Source organism: Bos javanicus, chromosome 3 (genome assembly GCF_032452875.1).
Source record: "Bos javanicus breed banteng chromosome 3, ARS-OSU_banteng_1.0, whole genome shotgun sequence".
Lineage (NCBI taxonomy): Eukaryota > Metazoa > Chordata > Mammalia > Artiodactyla > Bovidae > Bos > Bos javanicus.
In genome coordinates this window covers 30,065,738-30,090,397 of record NC_083870.1, presented here as the reverse complement: position 1 = coordinate 30,090,397, position 24,660 = coordinate 30,065,738, and the positions used below count along the sequence as shown (strand labels likewise).

The following is a 24,660-nucleotide window of genomic DNA, read 5'->3' as shown; positions in this document are numbered from 1 at the left end:
TGGGCTTCCCTGGTGGTTCAGCTGGTAAAGAATCCCCCTGCTATGTGGGAGACCTGGGTTTGATCCTTGGGTTGGGAAGATCCCCTGGAGAAGGGAAAGGCTACCCAACTCCAGTATTCTGGCCTGGAGAATTCCACGGACTGTGTAGTTCATGGGGTCACAAAGAGTCGGACATGACTCAGCGACTTTCACTTTCACTGTTGAAAATTTAGTTTTGTAGAGTTGAGTTTTACGATACCCGTGATTTTTACTTGCATGTTACAGAAACAGATACTTTAAAACTTTTTACATTATTTCACCTTTTTATTTTTAGAGAGTCCTGGTGAAGGAAGAGGCTCTATCTGATTGTTCCTCTCTTTATTCCCAATCCCCACACATCACAGGCACCTAAGAAATAGTGTTTTTTGGAAAGAGGAAGGAATTCAGCCGGCAAGAAAGCAGGCCTTTCAAGGGCAGTTTTTTAGCACAGTATGGGGCCATGTGCCCACCCTTTGAAACATTTTTGATTGCTTAGATAAACATCTGTTATTATGCACTTAGCATATTATCCCTTCTTTAGAGCCTTCATTCTCAGTTAGTGCCTCTAGCATCACCTTTCCTTTATGACTTTTGAAGTAATTGTCTGAGAACAACAAGACTATTGAATCAGAAGTATACAAATGAAGCCTAGAGGAGATAAGTGTTCAAACATCATATACCTTTTATTCACTTTTTATCTTTGCTTTTGAAATACTTTTCTCCCTCTTTACTTTACTGTTTCTAATTGAAATCTTTGTTCTACAGCCACAATACCAAGACAACCACCTGGTTGGATCCTCGTCTTTGTAAGAAAGCCAAAGCCCCTGAAGACTGTGAAGATGGAGGTAGAGATTTAGAAACCTTTTATGCCATATTATTCTCTTTATCCCTTCTTGCTCCTCCTGCTTAGATAATGAATTTTCCAAAACCCTAAACAAACCACAATGTGCATATGCCCATAAGCAGTGGGGAGATATCAATCATTCTCAGCTGATTCTAGTCATTTTGTTATTGCATCTATTTTTATAAGTCTTTGATTTTGGAGAAATATACAATTAAATCCTTTAAAGAAAATCTTGATTAAAAATAAATTTGCCATTTTTTAGACATTTGTTTTTAAAACAAACTTTAAAAATTCTAAATAAAATTTTTAGTAAGTTAGGTACATTCTGAATCACAGAGTAACCTTATAATGCCTGGTACTCCCTCAAAAATATATTTAATGAAGTATCACTAAGATAGATATGCCAGTATCTATAATCCTTAGCCATTTAGAGCAGCAGTAGAAACTCAATGAGAGTTTCTAATATACCCTCCACCCCGCACACAAGAAAAATTATTTCTCTGAGAATCTTTATAATAATAATGCTTATATCTTATATATATGTATAAGATATAAGATATATAATAATATCATATATAAGATATAATATATATCTTATATATAATCATGCTTGTATCTTATATATTATAGGTTCTGTTTAATGGTATGGTCTTACAAATAAGTATAGAATTTACCCCAACCAAAATGTTTGCTATGCCTTCTTGAATATAAAGTTTATTCATTTATGAATAAAATTTGCATTCCTTTTATATGACTCTCAGAAATTTTATACCTTAGTTTAAAAAAAAAATGGGTGGATTAGGATGAGATTCAGATAGTCCTCCTAAAGATTAAATTTCGATCTATGAAAAAAAATTTAAGCAGAATTTATACATATTTTTTCAGCATGAGAGAGTTTTTCTAGGAATAAGTAGAAAATGAAATGTTTAAAATGTATTTGTAATTATATAAAAAAAGGATACCTTAGAGTAAATCTATTGAAGGATGTGCAGTCCTCTACACTAAAAGCTATAAAACATCACTGAAATAAATCAGTGAAGACCTAAAATAATTGATGCAATATATTGTGTTTATTGATATACAATATAGATAGGATGACACACATTATTAATAATGATGTTCATTCTCCTTAAATTGATATCTAGGTTCTGTACAATCCCAATCAAAATTCTAAAAGTCTGTTTTTAAGAAACTGACAAACTGATTCTAAAATATATATGAAAAGGCTTCTCTGGCTTAGTGGTAAAGAATCTCCCTGCAAATGCAGGAGATACAGGTTCAATCCCTAATCCTGGAAGATACCACAGAGCAGCTAAGCCCATGCATCACAACTATTGAGCCTGTGCTCTAGAGACCAGGAGCTGCAACTACCGAAGCCCTCACGTCCTGGAGACTGTGCTCTTCAAAAGGAGCCACCACAGTGAGAAGCCTGCACATCGCACTTAGAGAGTGGCCCACTGTCCACAACTAGAGAAAAGCCTGTGCAGCAGCAAAGACCCAGCTCAGCCAAAAATAAGTTTAAAAAATTAAGTTACTTAAAAAAAATATATATATATATATATACATATATACATGGAAATAGTGTACAAAAGCTTTAGTTAGCCAAACAGTCTTGAAAAAGGACAAAGATAAAGGACTTAGGCTACCAGGTTTGAAGGCTTACTATAAAGCTACAGTAATCAAGAGTGTTATCTATCCATAGGATAGACAAATGGATCAGTGGAACAGGGTAAGAGAATCCAGAGATAGATGCACACATATGTGATCACTTAATTTGCAGCCTAAGTGCCAAGTCAGTTCAACAAGGGGAGGAAAATCTCTAACAAATGGTGCTGAAACAGCTGGCTCCTCAGAAGGAGAAATGAACTTCAACTATACCTTTACTCCATATACAAAAATTAATTTCAGATGGCTCAGTGATCTAGTCACAATAACTAGAAGCCTAAAGCTTCTAGAATAAAATACAGGAGGGTATCTTCAGGACTTTAAGATTAGCAAAGATGGAGGAAAAACTATAACTGTTGCATATTGCTGGGCAGAATGTAAAATAGTACAACTGCTTTGAAGAACAGTTTGGCAGCTTCTTGAAGGGTTAAATATAAATTTGCTATATCACCTAACATTTCCACTCCTAGATATCTATCCAAAAGGAATGAAAACGTATGTCCACACAAGCACTTGAATGTAAATGTTTATAGTGGCACTATTCCTGATAGCTAAAAAGTGGAAACAACTCAGTTGTCCATCAAACAATGAATGGAATATTATTCAGCAAGAAAAAGAAATTAAATACCATGTATACTATGACATGAATGAACCTCAAAAAATGTTATGCCAAGTGAAAGAAACTAGACACAAAAGATTAGCTATTGCATGACTTCATTCATATGAAATGTCTATAATAGGCAAATCTATAGAGCCGAAGCAGATTAGTGGTTGTCCAGGGCCAAGGAAGGGGATAGAGATTAATCGTAAATAGCACAAGGGATAGGCTTCCCGGATGGTGCAGTGGTAAAGAATCTGCTGACCAGTGCAGGAAGCTCAAGAGACTCAGGTTCGATACCTGTGTCAGGAAGATCCCTTGGAGTAAGAAATGGCAACTCACTCCAAAATTCTTGCCTGAAACATTTCATGGACTCAGGAGCCTGGTGGGCTACAGTCCATGGGATCGCAAAGAGTTGGATATGACTGAGCGACTGAGCACGCAGCACAAGGAACCATATTGGGGTCATGAGAATTTTCCAAAACTGGATTGTGGTAGATAGCTGCAAAACTCAGTAAATTATTAAAGTCAATGAATGGTACATTTTTTAAAACAGAAGAGTTTTATATGATGTGTAAATTATACCTCAATTAAGTTTCTTTTTAAAATGACCAAAGAATTTGAACAGATGGTTTACAAAAGACAGAGAATAGCCAATAAGAGCATGAAAAGGTATGTACATCAACTATACCTCAATTTTTTTTTTAAAAAAAGCATTAAAAATGTGCTTATCATTAATCATCTCTGTGATTTATTCACACACCCTAGAAGGGCTAAAGTCAAATACACTGACAATACCAAACTTTGGTGAGATTGTAGAGTATATGGATTTGTACATGTTGGTAGGAATGTAAAATTATGTAAACACTGGAGAAATTTCGGCAGTTTCCTATGAGGTGTTATATCAAGAAAAATGAAAATAATATTCCCCCAAAGACTTCACCTGAATGATCATGACAGCCTTATTCGTAATAGTTCCAACCTCAAAACATCCCAAATATTCAACAGGATAATGGATAAACAGTTTGTGGTTTATTCATGCAATGAACTACTACTCATCAATACAAAGAAAAAGCTGTTGATAACATTCAAAAACATGGATGAACCTCAGAAACATGTTGAATGAAAGAAGCCAGATCCAAAAGAATGGGTACTCAATTATCCATTATTTAAAGTCCAAGAACATGAAAATTAATCTATACTGATAGAAGTCGGGAAATGATGGGGAAGGAGGGGAGAATGGTGAATTGAAATAAATATTCTCTGTAATGATGGACATCCTTTCCATCTTGTTTGGGGTGATGGTTATATAGGCACCTGCAGTTGCCAAAGTTCATTCTTTGTACTTGAACAAGCACGTAAATTGATATTTTAATCATTGCATGAGCACTTAAGGTCTGTGAATTGTGGTGAATACAAATTATACCTCAAATAATTTTTAAAATAACTTTTTATAACATACTTCCCTTGTCCCTCCCTAAGGCTTTTCACAGTAAGTTTCTTAAGGTGAAATTAGTCATTGTGAAGGTAATCTAGAATATGTAATATTATAGAATTGGACTTTTTAAAGATTATGAATGTGGTATTAGTCTTTTCAGGATGTCTCTTTTGCCAGGCTCCGTTCCTTTTCTTTTTCTAGGGCTTCCCTGGTGGCTTAGATGATAAAGAAATCTGCCTGCAAGGCAGGAGATCCAGGTTTGATTCCTGGGTCAGAAAGATCCCCTGGAGAAGGGAATGGCAACCCACTCCAGTATCCTTGCCTGGAGAATTCCATGGACAGAAGAACCTGCTGGCTACAGTCCATTGGGTTGCAAAGAGTCGGACATGACTGAGTGACTAACCCTTTTGCCCTTTTGTTCATTTTCCTACCAGCTGATGGTTTCAGTTCAGTTCTCTGCCTTTTCCTATTTTCCCTTGTAGAATGTATTTATTTTCATAGCCTTAACTACCAACTTACTGTAGCTAGTCTCCTTGTCTAAATCTCTAGTGTTGTCCTCTGTTCTGAATCCTGTTTCTGTATTTCCTACTACTTTTGAGACTTTCTTTTTGATTGCCCTACTGGCACTTCAGATAAACATATTTAAGACTGAATTTAGCATCTTTCTCCCACAGTCCCCACATTTTGCTTTCTCTCTTAGGTACCATCCTTATAATCATCTGGGCAAAATCCTTTGAGTCCTATTTGCTGCTGCTTCTCCTCTTGCTCTGTCCCCTATATAGTTTCCAATCCCTGCTGCTCTTTCCTTTTTCTATATTTTGGCAATATATTATTATGAAAATTTTCCAACATATAGAAAAACTGAGTTTTTCAGTGAATACATATATTATAATGATCATTTTGCTATGTTTGCTTTTTCATATAGCTCCCTATGCTCCCTATTCTCTATTCATGCTTTTTTTTTTCTTTTTAATATCATCCTCTCCTTTCCTCTAACTACCACACATTTGGATTATTCTGGTCTCTTTTTTTCCTACAGTTCTCCTCCAATGTATCTTTTATGCCAGTGGTCTGTAAAATAAATGATGGCATTCCAACTATTTGGGTACAGGAAGAAAATGTCAGTATCATGCTCTACTATTGTACATACAGATTGGCAATGGTATTCTACTTCATTCTCTTTGTCAGATTATCATATACACTCCTCAGTCTTAAAGGAAGAATGAAGCCGACTCCTTTGCTTTTGTCAGGAGCCCTGTAAAGTTTTTCAGTTTACTTGTGCACACTTAAGTGGATTTATAGACCATATTACATAGTTTTTAATTTACACAAAATTAAAATGTGACTTAAAAGGATTTCTATAAAGACACTGGTGATTAAAGGTAATACAGATATGCAAGCCCAAGGTAACAGTGAAAAAATGGTGGAGCTGACACTTCTCATACACCTCATAAGAGCTCTTTTCAACCACATGGAGGTGAAATTGGGATAATTGTTTATTTAGTCTTTACTCCTTTTTAAATGTCTATTTTGTATATGCTTTATTATGTATATGTTAGTAGATTAGTATATCTATGTCTATGAATATATAAGTCTCTTGGAAGTACATGGTCAGATTTTTTTATTGATAAGACTACATGATCAAAAAAGTTTAGCTACATTATCCATTAATCTTTCTAAAATATAACTGCCTTCATAGCTCTCCCTTGCTCAGGTTAATGGCCATTTTAGTTAATGGCTCCCTACTATCAACAGAATAAAGTCCAGACTCCTTGGGAAAGTATTAAAGATTTTTTGTAAATGAACTGTATTCTTTATTTCTTTCTCAAAATGTTTTCATACCATAAATATGACATATTTTTATCTTTGCCACAGGCCCATTTCTTTTTTTTTTTTTTTTGACACTTTTAGTTCTTGTATTTAGCAGTAGCGGCTGTAGATTGATCAGGAAGCTGGTAAGAGTCTTTCATACATACACACACACACACATACACACAAGTATGCACTTGGTTGGAACCAAGATGCCCTCATGAATTCTATATCTCCAGTGGCCTTTGATTCCTGGCGTTGTTAAATCTGCATGTCTTCATCTTCCTTTTCTTTGTTCTTTCTTTTTGTTTTTCTTCCCACTCAATTACTGCTTGGTCAGCCTTCCTCCGTTTTAAATCGGAATGTTTGAGGCATAGATTTGATTAAGTCCTCCTCGGCAATAACAGAAATTCACTCCAATACGAGTGTCCTGTGCTTCCAACAGCAGTTCTGTCTCAAGGACCTTAACCGGAGGTCTTCTGGAATCTGAGACTGGGCCGCGTGAGCTTTCTGCTGAGTTCGTTTTTCGCTGTCCCAGTTTCCAGCACAATGGGCCTTCCCCTGCACTGGGTTTCTTCGCCTTCCGCTTCTAGCGCGGGAGCTTTGCTGAGTTGGGCTCCTGTTGTGCTTGGCCTCTTCCACGTAGAGGTTGTTTCAGCCAGGTTAAACCCGAGTCATGGCACCATAGATGTCACTCGAGTGTATGTTCCTCGGTTCTTTGTCTCGTCACAACAAAGATTTGGAGCAACGGACATTAAAGCCTTCACAAACCGTGTTACAGCTCTTAGGCAAATCAGTGTTACAGCTCTATTTTATTTATAAGATAGCAGGAGAATCCAAGACTCAAAGAGAAGAGAGTGGAAGAGTACGTGGGGAGGGAGAAAAAGAGAGAGAGAGAAAGAGAGAGAGCGTGCACGCATGCACACGGGAGAGAGAGTCCCTATCTTTGCCACAGGCCCATTTCTTATGCCAGGAACCAACCTTGTTCCCTGTGTCCACTTGGCTTATATCTGCTTATCCTTTTAAGCTCAAACATATAATTTTTGTAGCCTCCTCTGTTTTTCTCTTCCAGGTCAGGATTAGGTGTTCTTGCCTCTGTACACAGCATGTTTCTATTGTAGCACCTATGGCATTGCATTGTTACTAGATACCTATACTCTGTAAGAGCAGTAATTTTGTCTTATCTATTTATCCCTTCAGTTGAGACTTAAATGTTTGGAAGGAAAGGAGGAGGAAAAGAAAGAAAAGAAGGAAAGAAGCCACTCTATCCTTCGGGCATCCTTCTTGAAAATAATATTTAATCTCCTTAGGGTTCTGGGGGAAGCAAAAAATAATAATTCTACCTCAGGACTTCCCTGGTGGTCCAGTGGTTAAGACTCCACACTTCCAATGCAGAGGGCAACCATTCAATCCCTGGTGTGGCAGGTTGGGATCCCACATGGCTCATGGCCAGAAAAAGAAAAGAAAAAAATCTATCTTCATTCATTAGTGAGGAGTCAATAGAGAAATAAGACATAGGAAACAAAGATGAGATTAGAATACCATCTGATGAGTGAACATGGCTTTAGCGCCACACCTATATTGGGCTTACTGATATTGCACCCGTACCAGAGGGAGACTTAAGCACTCACTCTCCAGCCTCTGTATTCAGTTGTTTGGCTTCTCCCACAAGGCAGATACGGCAAAAGATCAGATAGCACCCTCTCTGCAGGCAGGCTAGCATCAGAAGCCGCAAGAGGACCCAGAAGGCCCCAAGCCAAACACACTGAATTCATTCTCTAAAGCTCACCTATCAAATAAGGCATTCTTTCTTCCTTGGAGAACAAAGTAGAGGGGCTCAGGAAATTGAAAATGATTCTCTGCAAAAGTGTGTTGTTCCCCTAAAGCTCTTTGCATTATGGGTGACTGTATGCCTTGGTTCAGAGAAGGCAATGGCACCCTACTCCAGTACTCTTGCCTGGAAAATCCCATGGACGGAGGAGCCTGGTAGGCTGCAGTCCATGGGGTCGCTAAGAGTCAGACACGACTGAGCGACTTCACTTTCACTTTTCACTTTCATGCATTGGAGAACGAAATGGCAACCCACTCCAGTGTTCTTGCCTGGAGAATCCCAGGGACGGGGGAGTCTGATGGGCTGCTGTCTATGGGGTCACACAGAGTCGGACATGACTGAAGCGACTTAGCAGCATGCCTTGGGTGGTGAGGGACTAATCCTTCTTATTCCTACTGTCCCAGTATAATTAATAATAGGGTCTCCTTTTACTCTTAAAAGTGGAGAATACATTACATGGTGATCTTAATTGTATCATTCTTAAGATCAGTTGAGTTCAGTTCACTCGCTCAGTCATGTCCAACTCTTTGCAACCCCGGAACCGCAGCACACCAGGCCTCCCTGTCCATCACCAACTCCCAGAGTTTACCCAAACTCATGTCCGTTGAGTCGGTAATGCCATCTAACCATCTCATCCTCTGTCATCCCCTTCTCCTCCTGCCCTCAATCTTTCCCAACATCAGAGTCTTTTCAAATGAGTCAGCTCTTCGCATCGGGTGGCGAAAATATTGGGAGTTTCAGCTTCAACATTAGTCCTTCCAACGAACACCCAGAACTGATTTCCTTTAGGATGAACTGGTTGAATCTCCTTGCAGTCCAAGGAACTCTCAAGAGTCTTCTCCAATACCACAGTTCAAAAGCATCAATTCTTCTGCACTCACAATCACAGACAACTAGCCAATCTGATCACACGGACCACAGCTTGTCTAACTCAGTGAAACTAAGCCATGCTGTGTGGGGCCACCCAAGACGGATGGGTCATGATGGAGAGGTCTGACAGAATGTGGTCCACTGAAGAAGGGAATGGCAAACCACTTCAGTTCTTAAGATAGAGCAACCAAAATTGCACTCAGGGATGTTCAAAGTGTTTTAATCCAAGAGGTACTCCCCAACCCCTATTACTGGAGATGCCTTTGCAACATTACCTGTATTTCTCTATGGTGGTGGTTTAGTCGTGAAGTTGTGTCTGACTCTTGTGATCCCATGGACTGTAGCTTGCCAAGCTCCTTTGTCCATGGAATTCTCCAGGCAAGAATACTGGAATGGGTTGCCATTTCCTTCTCCAGGGGATCTTCTGGTCCCAGGAATCGAACCTGGGTCTCCTGCATTGCAGTCAGATTCTTTACCAACTGAGCTACATAGTAACCTGTATTTCCCTTTCAGTTCAGTTCAGTCACTCCGTTGTGTCCAACTCTTTGCGACCCCATGAATTGCAGCACGCCAGGCCTCCCTGTCCATCACCAACTCCCGGAGTTCACCCAAACTCATGGCCATTGAGTCGGTGATGCCATCCAGCCATCTCATCCTCTGTTGTCCCCTTCTCCTCTGGCCCCCAATCCCTCCCAGCATCAGGGTCTTTTCCAATGAGTCAACTCTTTGCATGAGGTGGCCAAAGTATTGGAGTTTCAGCTTTAGCATCACTCTTTCCAATGAACACCCAGGACTGATCTCCTTCAGAATGGACTGGTTGGATCTCCTTGCAGTCCAAGGGACTCTCAAGAGTCTTCTCCAACACCACAGTTCAAAAGCATCAATTCTTCGGCACTCAGCTTTCTTCACAGTCCAACTCTCACATCCATACATGACCACTGGAAAAACCATAGCCTTGACTAGATGGACCTTTTTTGGCAAAGTGATGTCTCTGCTTTTGAATATGCTATCTGGGCTGGTCATAACTTTCCTTCCAAGGAGTAAGTGTCTTTAAATTTCATGGCTGCAGTCACCATCTGCAGTGATTTTGGAGCCCCAAAAAACAAAGTCTGCCACTGTTTCCACTGTTTCCCCATCTATTTGCCATGAAATGATGGGACAAGATGCCATGATCTTCGTTTTCTGAATGTTGAGCTTTAAGCCAACTTTTTCACTCTCCGCTTTCACTTTCATCAAGAGGTTTTTAGTTCCTCTCACTTTCTGCCATAAGGGTGGTGTCATGTGCATATCTGAGGTTATTGATATTTCTCCCGGCAATCTTGATTCCAGCTTGTGCTTCTTCCAGCCCAGCGTTTCTCATGATGTACTCTGCACAGAAGTTAAATAAGCAGGGTGACAATATACAGCCTTGACGTACTCCTTTTCCTATTTGGAACCAGTCTGTTGTTTCATGTCCAGTTCTAACTGTTGCTTCCTGACCTGCATATAGGTTTCTCAAGAGGCAGGTCAGGTGGTCTGGTATTCCCATCTCTTTCAGAATTTTCCACAGTTTATTGTGATCCACACAGTCAAAGGCTTTGGCATAGTCAATAAAGCAGAAATAGATGTTTTTCTGGAACTCTCTTGCTTTTTCGATGATCCAGCGGATGTTGGCGATTTGATCTCTGGTTCCTCTGCCTTTTCTAAAACCAGCTTGAACATCAGGAAGTTCACGGTTCATGTATTGCTGAAGCCTGGCTTGGAGAATTTTGAACATTACTTTACTAGCGTGTGAGATGAGTGCAGTTGTGTGGTAGTTTGAGCATTCTTTGGCATTGCCTTTCTTTGGGATTAGAATGGAAACTGACCTTTTCCAGTCCTCTGGCCACTGCTGAGTTTTCCAAATTTGCTGGCATATTGAGTGCAGCACTTTCACAGCATCATCTTTCAGGATTTGAAATAGCTCAACTGGAATTCCATCACCTCCACTAGCTTTGTTCGTAGTGATGCTTTCCAAGGCCCATTTGACTTCACATTCCAGGATGTCTGGCTCTAGGTGAGTGATCACACTGTCGTGATTATCTTCGTCATGAAGATCTTTTTTATACAGTTCTTCTGTGTATTCTTGCCACCTCTTCTTAATATCTTCTGCTTCTGTGAGATGCATACCATTTCTGTCCTTTATCGAGCCTATCTTTGCATGAAATGTTCCCTTGGTATCGCTGATTTTCTTGAAGAGATCTCTAGTCTTTCCCATTCTGTTGTTTTCCTCTATTTCTTTGCATTGATCACTGAGGAAGGCTTTCTTATCTCTCTTTGCTATTCTTTGGAACTCTGCATTCAGATGCTTATATCTTTCCTTTTCTCCTTTGCTTTTCACTTCTCTTCTTTCACAGCTATTTGTAAGGCCTCCCCAGACAGCCATTTTGCATTTTTGCATTTCTGTTTCCCTTTGGGGACCCCAAAATTTGGAACCTGGAGCCTGTTTGTTTTATGCCCAGCTGGTTGTTACCACATTTGCCATATACTTGGTCTCTTCTCTGAACAGGGGAGAAATAGCCCCACAATCAGCTATTTGCAGAATAGACTATATCTAACTTACATTGTAGTCTCCATAGTACCTTGCACAGAGTAGATGCTAGTAAAGGGGATAGTAATAACAGTATGTTAAATGTAAGTTTTTATAGTTTAAGATATTGTTTACCTTCTGCTGAACATTTAAGATCTAGAAAAACTTTACAGTTCCTAAAACTTGCCCTTTTCCCCCCAGTCTTCTGCTATTCATAACCTGTGTTTTTACACCATATCTGATGGTTTAATGAGTGTACATGTTTGTCTTCCACTCAGAATAATTAATGTGTTAATTAAATGGTCATCTTAAAAATTCAACATCAGGAATCCATTTTACTTTCAACTCACTACTTTTCTCTTATGATGAAAGAAAGATTAAATTTTTTACTAAAGACATTTTTACTAAAATGTGTTCATGTTGATACCTTTATAGAGAGTGGTAAAAGAAAATTATCAGTTGAATAGAGCTCCACAATGAGAAAACAATTATAATTTATATATTTAAATAAGAAAATTGCTATTTAGAGAAGAGGAATGATAAGTTCATGGTCCTTAGAACTAATCAGCGGCTTTATATGCCAGAAATAGTTTTGCTTTTTGAGTCAACTTTTGGCACGGGTAAGGTGCTTTAGCTTTTAAAATAGGAAAATATGGTTAGGTCTTTCCTATTTTCTCTTCCAGAGTTCTCAAACTGCTTTTTTTTTTTTTTTACAACTGAGTTTCCAAAACAAGAAGGCTATTTCTCAAGGACTCCACAATTTACTCTTTAATACCGCAGTATGCTGAACTTTGCCCTCTGCCTTTCTCGTGAAACTGCTTTTCTTAATGTTACCCGTAACCACCTGCCTGATTGCCAGATTTAGTGGACTCTTTTTAGCCCCTATCTCCAGTCCTGACAGCTTTATAAAGCATTTGCTCGTGTTGACCACGCTGTCCTCGTCTGTCTTCTTTGACTCCATTCCCCCTATTCTTACTTACTCCGCTCCTTAAATTGTTAATGCTCCTAAGCTTCTATTCTCCATCTTTTCTATTCACAACTTACCTCAGTAATTTTGTCCACTGCCGTAGCTTTAATTGCAGTGCCTCCCAGATCTTTTATTTTCCTCTGTTTCTCTTCTGAGGACAGGACCAGGTTCATATTTCCAAGAAATTATTAGGTATCTCTACAAGGATGTTGCATAGCCCCTCAAATGCAACACCTTCCAAACTGAGTTAAATCTTTTGTATACCTGCACTTCCTGCTGTCACCAACTGACCTTACATCCTCCCGGTTCTGTGAGCCTGAAACTGGTTATCGTCCTCAACTTTTCCTCACCCTATCTTCATTGCAGCTAAGTATCAAGTCCTATCAATTCTGACTTTAAAAAAACTGCCATCTCTTAAGTGTCCAGTGCTGCTCATCATTTTTTTTTTTTTTCTTATCTGTCTCCTGTGCTGTCTCAGTCACTTCAGTCGTGTCCAACTCTTTGCCAACCCATGGACTGTAGCCTGACAGGCTCCTCTCTCCATGCGATTCTCCAGGCAAGAATACTGGAGTGGGTTGCTATTTCCTCCTCCAGATATCTGTCTCCTAAGTGCCTCTAAATCCAAATTAACACTTCTTTCCTCTTCTCACAGCTGTTTCCATAGGTATCCAATAAATATTTTATAATGTATCATATTTATGCTTAAACAGCCATTAACCTGGATATCATCTTGACCTCCTCCCCTCCCACAATCTTCGTGTTAGTCATTAATTTCTGTTGCTTCAACTTGTCTCTTATTATCCATTCTTTCTCTATATTCCCACTACCAGTGCCTTAGCGCCAGCCTTCATAATTTCTTATCTAGGCTACTAATGATTTTCTTATTTGCCTGCCTTTATTTTCACTCCACTCCATCTATTTCATCCTTTATTACTGTTACCCATAACTTCCCCAAATATAATTTAATCATGTCACAGTCCAATTTAATCAGTTTCATCATCATCATCAAAATAAAGGCCAAACTCCTTAACCCAGCATTCCAGAAATGTGTTTTGGTTCCTATTATAAGACAAGCCCCCTGGCATATGTACCTCACTCTAGTCCTATCAAATTTTTGTAATTACTGAAAATGCCAGCCATTTTTAATCCCTCAGTGCTCCTTGATCAGTGAAATGGCCTCCCTCTCACCAATCCCAACTCATTCTTTAAGACTGCTCAAATACACCGTCTTCTAGAATACTTTTCTGATAATTGTTTTACCAAGCAATTGGTGGTGGTTCTCAGCTCTCCCTCAAAAGCGTGTTTGTTTCATTATTATGCTTCCCTGATAGCTCAGACATTAAGAGTCTGCTTGCAATGCAGGAGACCCAGGTTCGATTCCTGGGTTGGGAAGATCCCCTGGAGAAGGAAATGGAAACCCAGTCCAGTATTCTTGCCTGGAAAATCCCATGGATGGGGAAGCCTGGCAGGCTGTAGTCCATGGAGTTGCAGAGTTGGACACAACTGAGCCACTAATGCCGTCACACTTTATATTTCGCTATATCGTTTCTCTCTTCTGTCTTCACTTTTCGACTGTGAACTCCTTGATGTCAAGAACTGTGTTTCTAATTTTTATTTTTGCATAAGGAAGGAGAGGGGAGGAAGAGGAGGAAGAAAGGGAAAAAAAGGAAAGAAAAGGGGGAGAAATTCAGTAAATGAATTGACTCACTGGATAGTGTATAAAATTGCTAGGTATTTGAGTCTAGGTTTTATTACCTTTAGTTTAATAGGGCAAGTAATAATCACTTCTTTAACTGCATGAATCTACCCTGCAAAAACCTGTCTGATGTTATCACATGTGAGGGTTTAAAGTGATTCCTAAGAGTAATCCAGAAGATAAATTACCGATTTGTTTACTCGCCTAAAGAAAAGACTGTACTTTATCTGTTAGTTGCTTCTTTAAGTGCTAACTAAAATGCTGACTCAACTTCCACATTAACACTGAAATATATTTGTTGATCTTTTTTCTTATTAGGCATTAATACATCCTTCTTAGTGAATTTTTTAGGGAGCAAATGGAATATTTCAACTATCTCTATAGTTGCTTGATTCAGTTCAGTTCAGTCCCTCAGTCGTGTCCGACTCTGTGACCCCATGGACTGCAGCACACCAGGCTTTCCTGTCCATCACCAACTCCCGGAGCTTACTCAAACTCATGTCCATTGAGTCCGTGTTGCCATCCAACCATCTCATCCTCTGTCGTCCCCTTCTGCCTTCAATCTTTCCCAGCATCAGTCTTTTCAAATGAGTCAGTTCTTTGCATCAGGTGGCCAAAGTGTTGGAGTTTCAGCTTCAGCATCAGTCCTTCCAATGAATATTCAGGACTGATTTCCTTAGGATGGACTGGTTGGATCTCATTGCCGTCCAAAGGACTCTCAAGAGTCTTCTCCAACACCACAGTTCAAAAGCATCAGTTCTTCAGCACTCAGCTTTCTTTATAGTCCAACTCTCACATCCATACATGACAACTGGAAAAACCATAGCTTTGACTAGACAGACCTTTGTTGGCAAAGTAATGTCTCTGCTATTTAATGCTAATCCCTTGAATTTATAGTTGCTTAAATTCTCCAAAATTCTCACAGAGCATAAATCCAGATGTGGTACCATTGTAGAATTCATCCTTATATAGCACAATTGAGTTCTCATGCTATTTCAAGAAAATTTCTATTAAAGAAAATTCTTTCTCTCTCATAGGAAATTCTCCATGATATTGCTTTGGTAATATTATTATATAGAGCATTTTTCACAGTTTCATTGTTCATACAATCCAATAAATACTTTTATTCATGTAGCAGTTGCTTGGTGTTGACTTGAAGAAAAACACACAACATGAAGGAGAGTTGTGAGCTTTGTTATTTAGGGTCTAACTAAGGACCATGCCCCAGGAAACAGGCACTCAGTAACTCCGAGGATCTGTTCCAAGAGCTAGGAGAGGAGCCAGGATGTATATGAATATTTTGGTTAGGAAATCTATGTAGTCAAGCATACATTTTAGTAAAAGATTACTGCTAATCACGAAGAACAGATAGATATCTCAAGTTAATGGTCTTAGTATTTTCCTGTGTATGGGAAGAAAAGTCACTGGGGTCATTGAAATTCTTCCTTCAATAATCTAATTATCGAAGACCCGTTTATCCAAAGCACAGAGCACCTCATCCTGTTTTATTTTTTCATCCCGAATTGCTTTCAGGATGCACTGGGTTGCAACTTAACCCTTGTAGAACTGGGTGATGAGTGATGCTCTTTGTTCTTTTTTCTGTTCACATGAGTCATAAAATATTGTACTTATTGATGATTGTTTGCCTTGTAGCTGTGGAGGATCAAAGTGAACTGAAGTATATCCCAGTTCTCAGTTGTTTTGATCTGTTTTCACATAGTAGTTACTTTTCAGCTATTCTCATCTTTTCCATCTCAGACATTTCAACCAGATTTTTTTAAAGGAAAACCGCAAAAGCTCACCAGACTTCAAAACTACCAGTTAATATTATATACATAGGCAGAGAACTATGTATATAGGAGAAAAAGGGGTGGAGATGATTCAGAGCTTTTCATTAAGAAGCTGGTCATCTATTCTCTTCTTTTTTCCTGAATGTGGAATAATACTTTTTATTAGAGCGTAACGGTTTGTACTTTTTATCAGGTTCAATGGGATTTTTTCTTACAAAGTGGATACATTGTACTGCAGCTTAATGATATGAAATTAATAAGTTCTTTGATGTTTTCTAAGCCTGTTTGCTGCCTAGCCTGTGTCATTTGTATATGTATGTATATGTGTCTGTGTTTCAGTATAGCAGAAACACAGTCTACAAGAAATTGAAAATCAAAGAGTGGTCATCATGGAGTACAACTGTAGATTTTAAAAAAAAACTTCCTTCTTGCTGAGCACCTGTGTATAATTGATAGCAATAAAAACCACCTGCTAGGAACACTCCTGCCTACTTAAACCATGTCTGACTAATAAAAAGATTCCTCAGCAGCCTTACCTTGGAAAACAGACAGAGTGGGAGGGAAAGAGGATTGATTCTAAGGGTCAGTTTATGTTAAAAAGACCAGAATTTTTTTCTTTTTTAGCTATCAGAAATTCAACTACCTTTAATTTTTCTGATTGTATTTTATTGGTCACTTTACTTGCAATAGTACATAATAATTATATGTAAGATATTTCCTTGTGACCATTCACAAATAGAGATTCTACACAAGGCACTGCGTAGTTTTCCTTCAGACACTTAGATCTTGTTATTTCAAGAGAAAGTAGGTATTTTCTTAGATTTGAAGCAAATCTAAATTATCCACTTGAAATGGTTTAAATCCAAGACTGGACTTGCCTGTGGAGAGAAGTAGGTTAGAATGTGATAACAGAAATAATCGACAATTCCTTTGCATCATAGTGAAAAAATTAACAAGCAGCTGCTGCTTGTTACTGACTTGCAGGCTGTGTCTCACATCAGTGCTATAAAGCTATTTAAATGAAATAACTATACCAGGTGATTTTTTAAATACCTAGCATTTTTATGACTCATGATTCAAATAACACCTTCGAGTTTAATGTTGTCTTTTGTTCTCTGTTTCTGATTACTTGCTGAGACATTTACTAGTTATTGAAGAAGCCACTCGAGTCAAACTGTGTTTGTATTTTGAAAGTGAGTTCTTACCTTATCGTCTCCCAGATATCAGTGTAATGAAATAAACGACAGGAATTCACTTGGTAAATTCTTTTCTTGTTGGTTTTGAAACTGGCATTTCACTCAATTCTTTTTTTTTTTTTTAATTTGCAGAACTTCCTTACGGCTGGGAGAAAATAGAGGACCCTCAATATGGGACGTACTATGTTGAGTAAGTTTGTACCTCAGTTTATGCTTTCCCAAAATGTTTCCCTTTCATTGCACAATTTTAGGGAGTGAATGAAGTACCTTACGCTTCTGCAATCCCGCTTCCAGGTTTTGCCACCAGGGGAATGAGAAGGTAGGGACAGTGGGCATTTACTTCACTGATTCTGTGCTCCCTAGAAGTTGGCTTTGAAGTAAATATAGAGAGCCAAGGGTAAGTTGCTCAGATGACTAATAGCTGGAGATGTCATCAGTACTACTACGGCCTCTAGGAAGAGAAGGAGTGGATAGAAAGCAAAAGGTGAACTAGTAAGGTCGCTTTCAACACCACACCTGCATGATTCTGAAGGCAGTGAAAGCACTTAAAGGGCATTGTATCATAGCGATCCAAAGTTTTGAAGTACATGATTACAACTGTTGTCTTTTTTAAGGAGTTAATCAAGGAAAACTTAGTTTTCTTTTTAGAGGTGAAAGTTGATTCTGACACAGCTGTTATAGTTAAATTTAAACATAAATCTGTGTTGGAATAGAGGATCAAACACCTGCCTATGTTAGCCAGAGAAATTAGGATAACATCAACTTCTGATTTTTCTTTCCCTTTTCTTCATTTATCTAATTGCTACATTGTTATGATCATTGGGATTGCTTTCTTTCCAGATGATATAGATAGAATTTTGATCTCAGTCATCTACAACCAGGCAAATAATTACATCAGAGAGGTTACTGTTAACTTGGGAACTAGGAGTCTGCATCATCTGCCAAGGTAGTGAAGGCAAAATATTATTACCTGGAAAAATGGTGAACATGAACATCTTCTATTTTTATGATTGCTAATTAGTTTTTCATCATTTGCTGGCATAAATGAATACCACTTCCCTAAAGTGAGTAACTGAATCCTGTTATAATGCTAGTTCTTATACTAGTGTGTAGGATGTTACTTGAGTCACTGTGCTTAGAGAGATTTTTGAAATGATTTCTTAAAGTCTAACTTATACTCTAAGAAAAATAACTCAGTTTGACCCTTAGATCTGTAACTTAACAGCTCCACTGAAAGGTTATGTTAATTTTATTTCATATCTTTCCGATACTATGATGTGAGAAGTATATAGCAGCTCTTTTGTTACTTTTTTCTAAAGTATATTTAGTTAAAAGAAAAAAAATAACCATTTTTCAAATCAAAGGAATATTGGAAGGCTAGCTGAAAAGAATTTGTGGTAAATTTCCCCCTAATAGTTAGTCTGTTCAAATTGGGCTTCCATCAACTATTATTTGCCATTAACACTGCTGAACATTTCTGAGATAATGATTCTCATTCTCTTAGTATCCATTCCAACAAATGTGAATGCATGGTCAAGAGGTGAAATTCATTTGCCTGTTATAAAATCTTGCGCTAAATGATCTGGTTCTCATTAAACAAGGATGTACTAATATTGAAGCAACTTCAGGGCAGTCCTGAAGTGACCTGCTCCCAGCTGTCATGGAGGCATGTGAAACAGCCTGATTAGAAGCAACAGCAATGGCACCGATGTGATTTTGTATGATAGTTCCCAGACGAGCTCATTCTACTGGAGGGTAATTTATTAGATTAAGAAAGAGCAGGCTGTACTCAAGATGCACATTAGTATGGAATCAGCCGAGTTCTGAAGTGTGGCTTGATTCCCAGATTAGTTAGGCTTTGAATCTCAACTATAGTAATCTGCAGTGAGTTTACTGATGGAGATAAAAAGCTGTTACTTGAATGGCTACTCTCTGGCTCTCTCAGTTTGTCAAACCAGATGGCGCAATGATTGCTCTTGGCAAGAGCCTTATAGTAGTAACACCAACTGCAATGGCAGGTTTTTGGGGTAAGCATTTATTTTAGAAGATGAGATTCTGAAATGGATTAATTTATTTTTGGAAATAAAATTGTTCCCAAAATTTAATGGCAGGCCTTCCATAAGAATGCACATATCTTTAGAAATGTTGTCTTAATGTATTCTTTAATTGCCTTCCTACAGTTTGGTGACACAGTGAAAATATACATCTGCTTTTCATATCTTAACTTTTCATGAAGGATAATGATTTTGTTTGTGGAAATGAATTCTTAAAATTCATATATTTACACAAAATTTTAATAGAGATGAAATTTCAAATTATAAATTATCTATTTAAATCAGGCTTGTTTGCTACTCTTGTTTACTTTTTCTGATAATCTATTATGTTCTCTTCTCTTCCCATAACTAGTTTTACAGAAAACAGAATTTGTCACATGTTAATAATACTATGGGTATAAGTAACTAAAGGAAAAGGAGAGTGTTTTTACTGTTTTGTTTTTTGGTTGGCATTTTAATCTAGGTAGTCTAAGGTGACAGATGCAATTACTCTTTTTTCTAAAATCTTACACTCTTTTGTCAAAGACTTTTCAGGAAAGGGATTACTCATTTGCATTCTTCTACTCTCTTCTCCCACACATTACAAAGAGCATAAATATAAATTACTCCTTTTTATGTATTAATGCCTGGGCGGCAAAGTGAGTCATTCTAACTGATGACGTTCAAGTAAGCCAAGGTTCTTTCTAAACAGGTTTATTCTTTTCGAAATGTCAGTTTCTAGTTTTGTTTTTTCAAGAATATGTAAATTATCAGTATATAATAAATAACTTTAAAAATGGTACCTAACTTAACACCGAAGATTTTCATTCTCATGGACGGTTAAACAGTTAACTCAGTTGATAAGGTCCTTTCTCATAGTAAGAAGCAGAAGCATACTTGAATTTTAGTGAAATCAGAACCCAAAGAATGTCACGTAGAGCTTGCCATATTTGGAGCTCTGAAACTGAATACCTACATCTGTTGCAGGGTTGCTAATGCACTAGAAGCCTGAAAGGCATAGAGAGGCATACTCGGAAGTGAGGGTACCTTGCTGTAAGGGTTTTTTTTTCTCCCTGTTGACCCCTCCTCCATCCCCATTAATGGTCACAAGTGGCAAAGAAAATATCCAAGTTGTATGACTATTTGTGTATAGATTTTGTAATATTCAGCTTATCTAAAGACAGTCTTAATCTGAAATTCTCATGATTTAATGTTTAATTATTGATATTTAGTAATGTCACTTCTTGTTAAAATGGTTTCTGCTGGAAAATGAATTTCAATTGGCTGAAATGTGTTTGTAGTGTAGAAGTATTAGATATAATTCCCCCTTGTTTCTGTGTTAGACCCATTTGCAATCTTAAACATCTTTCGTATAGTAGTTACATTCTTAATCCACCACAGTTAACTGGCTTGCCAGGATAACCAATGCTCAGTTCTTCTGTGAAACACGCTCTCGCCGTAGTGTATTGAATACCATCATCTAATGGCCTGCCTCTCGTCTCCCCATACTTTCCTGATTTCTACCACAGGCTTGTATGCTTTCAAAGAGTTAGTTATGATTGTTCCTAAATTGTTGAACGTATAATTATGTAATTAGTTATTATATAATTTTGAAGCTTAACTGTAAAAGAGTTGGTCTGTGATAACAGTTTGATAAAAGCAAGTCACTTTGCTTTTTTTTGATGTAAATTGATGTGGGTGAGTCAGTTGGAAAAATAATAGTAAAATTCTAGAAGACATCTGTACTCAGATTTCTTCAAAAGTGTCTTCACAGCTGCTTCACTTCAGAGAAACTTAAAACCCTCCTACTATTAACTGCCTTTAAAAAAAAAAAACTTAACTGATTAATTGCCAATAGTTCTAGCTATATCATATATGAGGGCTTCATTTATAGTTTTGAAAACTGTTGTTAGCAATATTAGAAACGATTATAGAGAAGCTGTATGAAACATTTCAGCAACTTTGACTTCTAGGCATCTTCTGTGGGTCATTCTTTAGCTGTTGAAAAGCTCTTCCTCCATGACTTGTCAGCATCTCTGGGTTCCGTAGCGTAAGGATACATGTTTGTCCCTTAACGTGTGATGATGGAATGATACGAGAGTCTATTTTAAAATATGTAACTCTTTCACATTAAACTGAAATGCATATTTGTCTACATTTTACAGTCACCTTAACCAGAAAACCCAGTTTGAAAATCCAGTGGAGGAAGCCAAAAGGAAAAAGCAGTTAGGACAGGCTGATACTGGGTCTTCAAAACCAGGTAGAACTTTTACCTCTATCTTCTAAGAATAACTTGTGACATTTATATGCTGAAATAATAAAAGTGAGTTTGAACTTTGAAAATCAACAGAGACTGTCTAATTTTTGTCACTGTAAAGATATGAATAATCTTAATAAAACATCTGGCCATTTTGAAAATGTTGAGTTTTTTTTCTCTTGCTGCTTATATAGAAAGTGTGAAATTGTTGGGAGAAGGGATTGAATAACTTTGTTATGGGTGCAAGGTTTTAATTTGTAAATTGGATTGTTTTCTAGTGTTTAAGGCCAAGTCAGTATTAGATCTTTGATTCATTATGAGCTTCTCCCAAGTTGATTGCTTAGATTTAATAACATCAGTGACCATTCAGGATTCTTTATTAACTGATATGAACAAATACTAAGCAAATCCACTATTATTGTTTGCCTATATCATTGATTCTCAACTGGGATAGTAGGGTATTAGTAATATCATTTGATATTTGAGGAACATTTTTAAAATGCATAGGTCCTGAGATTTTGATGAGCCTAGCCATGTGTATTTTGTAAAAGATGTCCAGGATGTTCCATCCTACTCATCCCTCATTGCCTCCCCCTTCTCTGTCATTAATAAGATGTTTATCATCATAATCTAGTAGATTCTTCCCTCAGTTGCTGATGAAACAGTTTTTTTTTTTTATAGCCCCTCTTCAAAAACATAGTCCCTTCCCTTAAGTTTTACATTTGATTTAGCAAATATTTTTAGATTAATAAATATTTTGGAGCACCTTCTATATGTGTAGTGCTTTCCTTGGTACCTGGTATTAAAAAATGATTAAGAGTAAGACAGGTCTTACCCTCAAAGTTTACAGTCTAAAACAGGAAACTAATGGTTATAATATATGCTGGTAGATGCCATCCTGTGTTAGTAGTTAAATGTACAGGGAGACAGAGCAAGTTTGAATCCCAGCTGTGTAGCCTTGGGTGAGTTTTTTAAATGTTTGTTTTCTCGTCTATTAATACAAAATATGAATGGTAGTAGTACCTACCTCTTAAGGTGGTTCTGAGTATGCAAGTTAATAATGTAAAGTGCTTACAAATACATGTCTGGCACATGGTGGCCAGAAAATGATAGTTTTCATTGTTATTAATAAAGACGTACAAGGTTCAGTGGTGGTGTAAAAGAGGGAGTGCTCACCTTTGCTTTAAAGGAGGAAGTTGAGGGGCAGGGGGACTTTCAAACAGAGGACATATATTTGAACTGGGTCTTCAAGTGTCAGTAAAAGCTAAATCAGGCAGATAAAAAATTCAGAGGAGCAAGATGGCATACTGAGTAGATGGAACAGGATATATAAAATCATAGCAGCATGAAGTGGTGGTTCAGGGGTCAGAAAACAGATACGAATGACCAGAGCATAGTAGAAATAAGAAATGACGTTGCAAGGATAGGCAGCCATGAGAAGAAGCCCGAAATAGCTGACTTTTTTTTTTAATGTCAAGTGCTTGTATTTATAAGAGATCAGTAAATCTGAGAAGAACATAGCAAAGAAAGTAGACCTACTCCTACCCCAAACCTGCCTTTGTCAGTATTTCCAGAATAGCCCTACTGCTTGCAGTAGCCGTGTGCACACTGCACAAGCCATGCAGCCATACAGAGCAGCCCCCAGGACTGCTCTTTTCTAAGACCCGGTAAGCTTTAATGCATGCTAAAAGGGGCAGCAGCAGATACACAGAGATAACTCTGGGCTTGATAGTAGTGTGGTCTCAATATGAAACAAGTCAGCCTTGTGAATTTGAGTCATTAGGGAAATGAGCATCAAAACCACAGTGAGAGACCGCTCTATGCCTACTAGGATGGCTGTAACCAAAAAAAAGCAGACAGTGACAAGTGCTGGCAAGGATGTGAAGCAGTCAGAACCCTCAAACCTTGATGGTGCAGTGTAAAATGGTGCAGCCACTTTGGAAAAGTTTGGCAATCCTTCAGAACATTAAATAGTTATAATATTAATACATTCATGGTAACTGCTGCATTTCCATTCCCAATATGTACCTAAAAGGAATGAACGTATTTGCCTACACAAAATCTTGTACATGAGTGTTCACAGCAACATTACTCATAATATCCAAGAAGTATAAACAACCCAACAAATCAGTGAACAAATAAAATGTGATATATCTGTATAATGGAATATTATTTAGTAATAAAAAATGAATAAAGTACATGCTACAACACAGATGAACCTCAAAAAATTATGCTAAGTGAAATAAACCATTCAACAGACCACATATTATATAATTCCATTTATATTAAATGTCCAGATTGGGCATGTCTATAGAAAGAAAGTGGCTTAGTCATTGAGGTTAGGATGTGAGGGCAGGTTGGGGAGAAATGAGAAGTGACTGCTAATGAGCACCAAGATTTCTTTGGTGTGTGCTTGGGGAGACAGAAACTGTGCTAAAGTTAGATTGTGGTGATGGTTACCACGTCATTGACTTGTATAATTCTGTCATATGTGGATTATGTCTCAATAAAGCTGTTAAAAAAGAGATTTGTCAGAAAAATTTAAACCGTATTTTGAAAAGCTAACTTAAACAGTGTTTTTTAAGTTATAAATCTGTACAGTTTGATCCCCACAGTTTTCCTAAGTGCCCTAATGGCAGCCAGGTGGAGCGAACTTTCTGGAAAAGAGAAGACAGGTATTGCTTGCAAATGTGGATCACTTTTAGTGCTAGGATCATCTGAGGAAACCTCTAAAAATAGGCTTTTCAGTGAAACTGCTTTTTGTCTTCCTGAAGTTTCCACTAAGCACAGGTATAAGGGAAAGAAGCATGAAGCCCTTTGCTAGTAGTGCAGGGGCTCACGCCACTCATCAAATGGAAGTTAGAGGCTGCAGAAAGCCTGAGTCATGGGTTATACAAAGTTCTCAATGTAGTCTGTCTTATAAGTTTGTGACAGTTGCCTTCATCTTCCTAGAATAGTGTTTTCTACGTAGAGCTCCAGTAGCTGCTTATTCAAATGAAATATACATCCGAATGAGTGCCCAAGGCTTTCCTTCAGGTGTGTCATTCTGACTTCTATCTAAAGGACTCTTTGCGATTAGAAAAAGTAAGTACAGACAAGG

The 24,660-nt window shown here is 37.8% G+C and overlaps 1 protein-coding gene across 7 annotated transcripts in view; it reads left to right on the top strand.

The window, feature by feature from the left end:
* The window catches only part of MAGI3 (membrane associated guanylate kinase, WW and PDZ domain containing 3), a 259,109-nt gene that overhangs the window by 181,116 nt on the left and 53,333 nt on the right, over positions 1-24,660 (top strand). For all 7 annotated transcript variants that reach the window (XM_061410539.1, XM_061410537.1, XM_061410540.1 and 4 more), the window contains 3 exons: positions 784-863; positions 17,403-17,460; positions 21,469-21,563. In XM_061410539.1, coding sequence (XP_061266523.1) covers positions 784-863; positions 17,403-17,460; positions 21,469-21,563 — 233 coding nt within the window. The remainder of the gene's footprint in view (positions 1-783; positions 864-17,402; positions 17,461-21,468; positions 21,564-24,660) is intronic.